Here is a 9633-nt window from a genome sequence, read left to right on the forward strand (position 1 = left end):
TGGGGGCTTGGGGGGGGATCCCCTGCACCCCACAGCCAGGCCACGGCACCCCGGGGAGGGGGAGCAGGAGGGCAACCAGAGAGGAACTTTTGGTTCAGTTTGGGTTTGGTTTTTTGGTTTTTTTTCTAATAAAGATGTGAAATTCAGCGAGCTGGGCACCAGGGGGGGGGCCGCGGGGTGCCGCTGTGGGGTGGGGGGCCGTGGGGTGCCCCTGCTCCTGGGCAGGTTGGGGTCCCCAGGGTGCTCCTTCTCCTAGATGGGCTGGGGATCCATGGGGTGTCCCTGGTCTCTCGTGGGCTGGGGGTCCACGAGTGCCCCTTCTTCCAGGCAAGTTGGGGGTCCCCAGGGTGCTCCTTCTCCTGACTGAGTTGGGGGTCCCCGGGGTGCTCCTTCTCCTGACTGAGTTGGGGGGTCCATGACGTGCCCCTTCTCCTGGGCAAGCTGGAGGTCCATGGGGTGCCCCTTATCCTGGGCAGGTTGGGGGTCTCTGGGGTGCCCCTTCTTCCACGTAGGCTGGAAGTCCACAGGGTGCCCCTTTTTCTGGGCAAGCTGGGGGTCCATGGGGTGCTCCTTCTCCTGGGCAAGTTGAGGGGGGTCCATGGGGTGCCCCTTCTTCCAGGTAGGTTGGAAGTCCACAAGGTGCCCCTTTCTCTGGGCAAATTGAGGGTCCGCGGTGTTTCCCTCCTCCTGGGCAAGTTGAGGGTCCGTGGTGCTCCCCTTCTTCCAGGTAGGTCGGGGGGTCCATGGGGTGCCCCTTCTCCCAGGCAGGTTGGGGGTCCATGGCATGCCCCTTCCCCTGGGCCGCCCCCTTCTCCCCGTCGCCCACCTAGCTGGCGGCGTCGAGGGTCTGAAATTTCTGGCGCAGGTCCCTGACGAGGCCGTGGCGCGGGGGCTCGGGGGCGTCGGGGGGCTCGGCGCAGCGCCGGCGGTACTCCTCGGAGGCCTGGTAGACCTTGCAGCGTTCCACCACCGCCTTCAAGCAGATCTTCTCCCGGGTGGTGGGCGAGCGGATCTGCACGTAGGCGGGGGGCTCGGCGGGGGCCGGCAACCGCTCCAGCACCACCACCCGTTGTCCGGGGCCCAGGGGGGCTTCCGCCGCCACCCACAGAGCCCCATCGCTGCCGTGCCGCGCTGGTGCAGGCCCGGGGGTGCCGGGACCCCCGCCCGCCTCGGCGCTCCGACTCCGGCCGCCGCCTCGCTCCTTCTCGGCCGGCCGGCCGCCCCGACACGGCCCTTCGGGCGCCGAGCGGCTACGGCTCACCGGCGGCGGCCGCGGGGCACCGAAACGGGCGCGAAGCTCCCGTACGTCAGGCCAGGCGAAGGGCTCGGGGCTCGGGGGGCTGCGGGGGGCACCGGGGGATGGCGACGCCACCGACCCCCCACCCCGCGGCGCAGCTGCTGACGGGGTGCCGGCGCACGGGACCCCGTCCGCTGGCGGTGCCGGGGCGCGGCGGGCGCCAGCGCGGCGGCTCTTGATGCGGAGGCTGTATTGCCGCGCCAGCTGGTACACCTTGGTGCCGGGGTGCGGGGGTGTCAGCAGCAAGCGCGGCGGCGGCGGCTCGGCCGGCGGCCCCTCGCACGCGGCACCCAGGTCGTCGTCCTCCAGGATGAGCAGCGGTTCGGGGGGCTGCAACCCGTTCTCCCGGCACGGCGACGCCGCGTTCCCCTCCGGCGTGGGCGGGGCGGGGGGCTCGGGGCTGGCGGGGGGCCGGGGGAGGCCGTTGAGGCGGCAGACGGAGCTCCGCACCAGCCCCTTGGGGATGAAGGAGAGGCTTTCGCGGCGGCGCACGCTGAAGCCGGCGTCTTGGTGCTCGGCGTGGCCGTAGTAGCTCTTGATCTTGTCGAGGAGCAAGCGGTCGCGGCTGGAGAGGAGCGACTCGCGGCGGGCTCCGGCGAAGGGTTCGGGAGACGGGACGCCGCTGCGGGACCCCCCGGGCTCCCCGGCGTCGAGCGGGGGGCCGCCGTCCAGGCTGAGCGTGCTGCCGCTGCGGCTGCCGGGCCGCGCCGCCGGCCCTTCCAGCGCCAGGCTGCTGCGGCGGGAGAAGCTGCCGCCGCCGCCGAAACGCTCGGCGATGACGCTGGCCTGGTCCAGCACCGAGGGTGGCAGGATGCTGCCGGCGGCTCCTTCTTCTTCCTCCTCTTCCTCCTCTTCCTCGCTGCTCAGTCCCTGCAAACCCTCCGCTTCCCCCTCCCCGCCGGGCAGCGCCGGTGCCGGGGTCCCCGCCGGGGATGACGGGTTTTTGGGTGACACCAGCCCCTCAGGGTGCGCCCCGGGCGGCGGAGGGGTGGGCGGGTGGGTGCCGGGACCCTCGGGAGCCCCGGGCGGGGGCTGCGGGGCCGCACTGACCTTCTCGCAGCTCCCCGGCCCCCAGCTGCTCGGCCGCTTGGGTCCCTCCGGTGTCGGCGGGTGCCCCCCGGCCTGGGCGAGAGGAAATGTGGGGTGTCACAGGGTGGGGTGGGGTGGGGGACTGACAGAGGCGAGGCTTGGCCAAACCGCAGCTGGGGGTCCCGCAGCGGCCCTGGGAGTGATGTGGGGTGCCCTGGGAGTGATGTGGGGTGCCCTCCCTGGGGTCCCTGGGGGGTCCAGGGGGGTACCTGCTCCTCCTGGGGTCCCACCGGCGGGTTCCCGGCCCCGGGCGGCTCCTCCTGGCGCTCCTTGCCCAAAGCCTCCTCTTCCTCCTCCTCCTCCTCCTCCTCCTCCTCCTCTTCCTCCTCCACCATGCCCTCAGTTGCCGCCCAGGCTCTGGGGTGCTGGGGGGGCTCCCCCACCTCCAGGAGAGCCCCGTCGCTGTCAGCGTGCTGCTCGGGGTGGGGGGGGGAGCGCCGGGCTCAGTGCCCCCGTGTCCCCCGCAAGCGGCGTGCCAGGGCCGGGGGGCACCAGGCACCCCAGCTCCCCCCCCGTGCTCCAGCCTTACCTTGAGCCCTGAGAGAAAAGCAGAGGTTAGGGGGGGCAGCACCCAAAATTTCTCCCCCCCCACACAGCCCCCCAGCGCCCGCCGCGGCGGTGCCAGCGGCCGTGCCGGCTCACCTTGCTCGCCCAGCTGCCGCAGGATCTGCTTGGCGGGCTCTGCGGGGAGAAACCGGCCGTCCAAACCGGGAGACGGTGGCATCGTCCCCCCCCACAACCCCGTCCCCCAGCCCCGCCAGCATCCCCAGCCGGGGTCCCCAGTCACCGCCGGCATCCCTACCCGACTGCCTGCGCCCCGCGTGCCCGTGCAGCCGATCCGGCAGCGTCTCCGCGCGGTCTCGGCACTGGAAGGGCTCTGCGGGGACAGGGAGCCCCCGTCAGCGCCAGCACCCGGCGCCCACCGTCCCCCCGCGGGTGTCGGGGCGGCGGGGACAGCGGGGACGCGCGGCTCTCACCGGATTGCCGGCGGCCCTGGCGCGGCTCGGCGGCGTTGTCGCCCAAAGGCTGGCAGGACCAGCTCTTCTTCAGGTGGTCGGGGCCGCAGCGGGGCAGGCGCGGGGGGTCTGCGGGCACAGGGGGTGACGCTGGGGGACGGAGGGGACGGGGTGGGGCGGGGAGGGGACGGCGCGGCGCCGGTGGCACTCACAGAACAAGTCCATCTCCAGGATGGCTTCCTTCGCCTGCGATGGAGGGAGGATGGAGAGACGGGGGGTGAAGCTGGGGCGCAGCCCCCCCCCACCCCTCGCCGTGCCGGAGGGGACCCCGGCGCCCTCACCTTCTGGGGGACGATGGCGTGGTGGTTCTCCAGGATCAGCCGCTTGATGTGGTGGGTCCACACGCGCTTCTCCTCCACGCTCTTGGCCTGCGGGTGCCGGGGGACAGGGAGGGCGATGGGGTTGGGCAATCGGGGGTCCCTAGGGTGCCCCCCGCCCCGCCCCGTGCCCCCCTACCTGCAGGCTGTGCTGCTGCTTGCCGTGCTTGTAGTGAGCCAGGCTGAAGCAGAGCGAGTCCCGCGTGCTCTCGATCAGCATCAGCGAGGAGCACTGCGCGGGGGAGCCATCAGCCCCCACGCGCCCCCCGCCCCAGCACCCACCAGTCCCCCATCCCCAGAACCTACCAGTTCTCCCATCCCCAGCACCCACCAGTCCCCCCATCCCCAGTACCTACCAGTTCTCCCATCCCCGACACCCACCAGTGCCCCCATCCCCAATACCCACCAGTTCCCCCATCCGCGGCACCCACCAGTTTCTCCATCCCCAGCACCCCCGGGCCACCCCTCATCCCAGCACCCACCAGTTCCCCATCCCCGCCCCCCACCAGCACCCCCATCCCCAGTACCCCCTGGGCCACCCCCCAACAGTTCCCCCATCCCTGGTACCCATCAGTTCCCTCATCCTCGGTACCCCCTGGGCCACCCCCCATCCCCAGTCCCTACCAGTCCCCCCATCCCCAGCACCCACCAGTCCCCCCATCCCCAGCACCCACCGGGATGTGGCTCTTGTAGACGTAGTGGTCTCCGCGGCGCTTGGTGATGAGGAGGGTCTTGTCGAAGAGGAAGACGGCTCGCTCGTGCCGCACCCGCTGCACCCGAAAGGTGCCCTCCAGCACCAGCTCCCCGTAACTGGTCAGGTCCGGCCCCTTCCAGCCCAGCAGCAGCGACTGGATCTCCTACGCAAATCGCCGGCGCGTCAGCTCAGCCGCCGCCGCCGCCGCTGCCGCGCCGCACCGCCGGCACCCACCTGCTGCCGGATGGCGTGCTCGTGCTTGCGCTTCATGTCGTTGATGTACCAGGCGACGCAGGTCATGGTGTCGATGGCCTCCAGCACCACCTCGTAGTCGTCCCCCGACTTGTGCTCAAAGTGCTTGGCGATCTCCTGCCGGCAAAGGACGCGGCGTGGCGGCGGCGGCGCCAAGGCGGCCGCGGTGCCGGGAAGACGGGTTGTGCCAGGGAGATGTGCGGTGTTGAGTGCCGGCACCGCGCCGGGCGGCTGGACTGCGCCAAGGAATTGTGCCGCACCGGTCTGCGCCAAGCGCCGGCGCCGTGAGCTCACGCCATGCCAGGTGCCGGGACTGCACCGGGTGCCCGTGCAATGCCAGGAGAGCAGGCTGCGGCAGGGAGATGTGCCATGCCGGGCGCCCGTGCCGTGCCAGCCCCTAAACTGTGCCGGGCGCCTGTGCCGTGCCGTGAGCTCACGCCGTGCCGGGTGCCCAGGCCGTGCCAGGAAATGTGCCACGCCAGGTGCCCAGGCCGAGCCATGCCGGGTACCCATGCCGCGCCAGGTGCCTGTACCGTGCCGGCTACTCGAACTGTGCCAGGTACCCATGCCGCGCCGGGTGCCCAGGCTGTGCCGCACCGGGTACCCGTACCGTGCCGGCTACTCGGACTGTGCCAGGACACTTGCCACGCCAGGTACCCAGGCTGTGCCATTCCGGGGACCAGTACCGTGCTGGCTACTCGGACTGTGCCAGGACACGCGCCACGCCAGGTACCCAGGCTGTGCCATGCCAGGTACCGGTACCGTGCCGGCTACTCGGACTGTGCCAGGAAATGTGCTGTGCCAGGTGCCCAGGCTGGGCTGTGCCGGGTACCCATGCTGTGCTGGCTACCCAGACCGTGCCAGCAAATGTGCCGTGCTGGGTGCCCAGGCTGTGCCAGGGAAATATGCCACTCCAGGCACCCAGGCTGTGCCGTGCCGGGTACCCGGACTGTGCCAGGACACGTGCCGTGCCGGGTGCCCAGGCCGTGCCAGCTGCCTGTGCCACATCATCCACCTTGAACCGCGCCAGGAACTCACGCTCTGCCACATCCCCACGGCACACCAAGCACCCAAACCGCGCCGGGTGCCGGCACCGGCCGCCCACGCCACGCCACGCCACGCCACGCCACGCCACGCCACGCCACGCCACGTGCGGCCGCCGGCTCACCTGGAGCAGCAGGTGGTACTTGAGGATCCTCTGGACGGGCTTGAGCAGGTAGGCGCCGAGCGGCAAGGCGTGCCGCAGCCGCTCCTGGCACTCGCGGAGGAACCGAGCCTGCGCTTTGCTCCTCATGCACTCGGCCAGCGCCGCCACCGAGCTGCGGGCAGGGAGCGAGGGGCTCAGCGCCCCGCCCGGCCCCCCGCCAGCCCGCGCGTCCCCCCCACCCCCCTCACCTGGGGTAGTTGTTGCAGTACTGGGTGTAGATGGCAAACTCCTGGCTCTGAGGGAAGGGGGGCGCAGTGAGAGCCCGGCACAGCCGCGATGCCCCCCCGGTGCCCCCCGGTGCCCGCCCTTACCCGGGTGACGAAGCAGACGGCCACGGCCACGGGGTCGTTGGCGCAGCTCTCCAGGTTTTGCAGCAGGGTGCTGGAAAAGGGGGGGACGCACATTGGGGACGGGGTGGCACCGGCCGTGTCCCCCCCCCCGCGGCAGCACCCACCTGCTCAGCTCGTAGATGTCCTCGATGTTGCCGAAAAGCGCGCTGACCTGCTCCGGCCGCAGCACCGGCTCCTCCGCGTCGATGATCTTGCCCAGGTAACCCTGCCGGGCGCCCGCGGTTGGCGGCGGCGGCGCGGGTGCGACCAGCCGACGCCCCCCCCCCCCCAAAACTCCATCCGAGGGGTGTCCGTCCCCCGCCCCGGCGCTCACCTCCACGATGCTGCGCAGGTCGCGGGCGTAGGTGCGCTCCGACTCCACGATCTCCAGCACCACCCGCCCCAGGTAACTGGGCTCGGCACCGGGGCCGCCGAAAGGTGCCAGGGGGTGCCCGCCGCGGGCGCCCGGCCACCCCCCCGGCGAAGCGTTGTTGTTGGTGTTGTGCAGCCCCTCGGCCCACGGCTCGGCCTCGCCGGCGGCCGGTTCCTCCATGGCGCGGCCGGGCTGCGGCACCGGGTTCAAGGCAGGGCGCTGCGGGCAGGCGGGCACCGGCATGCCGGCATCACCTGGCACCGGCGGGGCACAGGGCGGGTCTGGGGGGGGGAGAGCGGCGTGGTTAGGGGGTGCTGAGACCCCTGGGGCAGCTTTTTGGGGAGTGAAGACCCCCTGGGGTTGACCTGATGGCCAAACCCTCCAGGTGCCAGCATCCCCCAAGCCCAAAAATCCCCGGCTGCGGCAGGATACGGTGCGGCGGGATCCTGGCACGGCCCACCGAGGCCCTGAGATTTGGGGGTCCACCCCCCCCGCCTCTTACCCCAGAGGTGGGCAATGCGCCCCAGGAGCCGGGGGCCATGCTCCCAGAGAAGGAGGCGCCCCGGCGGGACCGGAGCCACGGCCGCGCTGAGTCCACACCCGCCGGCACCCTGTGCCGGAGCCGTGCGTCACCGCCGCGCCCGCGGGACACCTTCCCGGTGAGCTCAGCGCCGGCTCGCCCTTCCGGACCGCGGGTGCCGCCGGCCTCTCCCTCGCGGCACCGGGATCCTCTCCTGCCACCAAAAACCGCTCGGTGCCACCGAAACCACCCGGTGCCACTGACCCGGTTGGGGTAACCGAAAACCGGCCGGCGGCGGCAAAGCGTGCCGCGAGGGCTGGCCGCCGTGCTTTTTGGCAGAGAGCCGGTTGGCGGCAGGGCACCCAGCCCGCTCACCGCGGCGGGTGGCCCTGGGGACGGTGACCTTCAACTGGGCCACGTGCCGGCCGCCTGAGCCCCCCCCCGGCACTGGGGGTGCCGGTATCTAACCGGTCGGGCCGGTTCCCGCCTGCTCCTCGTGCCGCATGGCCGCCATCCCGCCGCCGCCCTCCCCGTGGCTTTCCCATGCACACCGGGAGCCCCACTCCCCAAAAAGCCCACGGCGGTGCCCCATAAGCGGGGCTCAGCCCCACATCCCCAGGCTGTGCCGCACCATGGGTCCCCAGGTGCCGGCACAGCCGGCTCCGCCGTGGGGCACCCCATCGGCACCGTGGCTCTGGGTGATGGGGGGAGCAGCCCCCCCAAACCCTAAATCCTTCAGCCTTGCCCCACGGCCACCTCAGCCAGGGTGGACCCAGCCCCACGGGCACCCCGGCACCGGCAGGGTCTGACCCCCATCCCCACCCGTGACTGAGTGAGTGCCGTGGACACCGGGTGACACCGGGAGGGGGGTCAGACAGGGGCACGGCCACCCCATGCCCGGTACGGGGCGGGGGGACGGTGCCCGCGAGGGGTCCCCCACGTGATGCCCGTGCGGGGATTTGCGGCCACGGCGGGCTCGTCCCCGCAGGCCGCCCCCGGCTGCCCTAATCCGCTCAGCGCGCTCGGGATTACGGCGCCGGCCCCACGTCACAGCCACCGCGGCCACTCGCCTCGGCCACCACCGGCCCACCCTGCCGCCTCCCCCGGCTGGGGATTAGCCCTGACCTTCACCCTCGGCGGGACGGGCTGCTCCCCCCGAGCCCCGCGTGCCAGGGGCTTCCGGAGCCCCCCAGGCACCCCCAGCCTCGCCGCGCGTGCCAGGTCCGGCACGGTGGGCCCCCAAACCCCCTCGATGCAGGGAAACTGAGGCAGGGGCTGCGGTTGTGCCAAACTGCCGGGAGGGTGGCGGGATTTTTCTCCGGCCTTGTCGCGCATTCCGGAGACGGGGAGCGAGAGGCGGCCCACGGCGCTTTCCCAGGGCCCCCCGGCACAGCGCGGCACGCCGGGAGAGGAGAGGGCGGATAGGCCGGGGGTGCCGGGTCGGGCAGGCGGCCGAGCGCGGCCGGAGCAGAGCCAGCGCGGTGGAGCCATATAAGGGAAGGCGGTTCCCCATTTCCAGGCGTTTTCCAGGATTCCGGGCGGCCTCGGGAGCGGGGAAGGTCGCCGCGGGCTCTGGCCCAGCTGCCACGGCTCGAGGCGGCCGCGGCCGTCGCTCCCGGCCCCGGCTGGCACCGCCGGCGCCCAGTGGGCACAAGCCGGGCGCTGGCACCCCTGCCCGCAGCGTGGCGGTGACACGGGTGGGCCAGCGCGATGAGGGGGGTCCCCGCGCCACGGCGGGGTCACCCCACACCGTGGGGTGGGATAGCAGCCCGCAGCCGCGGTGCCCGCGCGCCCGGGACGTGGCAGCATCGACCCTCTGACCCACGGCCGGAGGGGCGTGGGGCACCCCCACCCCACACGTGGGGTCCCGGTGCGGTATCCCGTCCCACGGGTGTTTCTCAGCACCCACGGCCCTGCCCCACAGCTGCCCGGGACCCTCCACCCCCACACTCCCTCCTGCCCCACTGCAACCCACGGCCTTGGGTGCCCCGGGACCCACAGCTCCTGCCCCGCGGGGACCCACAGCTCCTGCCCCACGGAGACACACAGCTCGCCGTCCCATCAGCACCCACAGCGCCGGACACTCCGCGCCCCACGGGACGCTCCACACCCCACGGCTCCCCGTCCCACGGAGACCCACGGATCCCGCGCCCAGGGGGATGCAACGCCTCCCGCCCCACCGAGACCCCACGGATCCCGCCCCAGGGGGATGCAATGGCTCCCGCCCCACCGAGACCCCACGGCACTGTCCACCTCCGCGACCCACGGCGCCCGTCCACTCGCGACTCACGGATCCCGCACCGCCCGCGACTCACGGATCCCGCACCACGGCGCCGGGAACCCCTCGGGGGTACCCACGGTTCCCACCCCACCGGGACCCCCGGCTCCCACCCCCACGGGGTCCCCGCGCGCGCCCCCCTCCGTCGCCGCGCGCGCCCCCGTTCCCCCCCCGGCGCGCCCCGTCCCGCACTCACCGCGCGCCCCCGGTTCCCCGTCCCCGTCCCGGCCCGGCCGTGCCCGCAGGAAGCGGCGGGAGAAA

The 9633-nt window shown here is 72.9% G+C and overlaps 1 protein-coding gene across 1 annotated transcript; it reads right to left on the minus strand.

The window, feature by feature from the left end:
• Positions 1-104: 104 nt before the first annotated feature.
• PLEKHG3 (pleckstrin homology and RhoGEF domain containing G3) lies at positions 105-9616 on the minus strand. Its single transcript, XM_086749780.1, has 16 exons — positions 9569-9616; positions 6536-6855; positions 6327-6427; positions 6184-6253; positions 6061-6107; positions 5834-5984; positions 4648-4782; positions 4394-4576; positions 3859-3951; positions 3684-3770; positions 3555-3588; positions 3364-3471; positions 3189-3263; positions 3021-3067; positions 2596-2799; positions 105-2419 (listed from the first exon to the last, which is right to left on the minus strand). The coding sequence occupies exons 2-16, from the start codon at positions 6815-6817 to the stop codon at positions 827-829; spliced, it is 3210 nt and encodes a 1069-aa protein (XP_086605906.1). The 5' UTR covers positions 6818-6855; positions 9569-9616; the 3' UTR covers positions 105-826.
• Positions 9617-9633: the final 17 nt, after the last annotated feature.

Source organism: Chlamydotis macqueenii, chromosome 5 (genome assembly GCF_036417535.1).
Source record: "Chlamydotis macqueenii isolate bChlMac1 chromosome 5, bChlMac1.mat, whole genome shotgun sequence".
Lineage (NCBI taxonomy): Eukaryota > Metazoa > Chordata > Aves > Otidiformes > Otididae > Chlamydotis > Chlamydotis macqueenii.

What these genes read in the sequence shown, in the direction of transcription:
- PLEKHG3 (XM_086749780.1), bottom strand. Translation starts at nt 6,817, where the DNA reads ATGCCGGTGCCCGCCTGCCCGCAGCGCCCTGCCTTGAACCCGGTGCCG. An exon ending in CCTGGAGATGGACTTGTTCT is followed by an intron (nt 3,472 to 3,554) that starts GTGAGTGCCACC and finishes CTGTGCCCGCAG; the next exon opens with ACCCCCCGCGCCTGCCCCGC. An exon ending in CCAGGGCCGCCGGCAATCCG is followed by an intron (nt 3,264 to 3,363) that starts GTGAGAGCCGCG and finishes CTGTCCCCGCAG; the next exon opens with AGCCCTTCCAGTGCCGAGAC.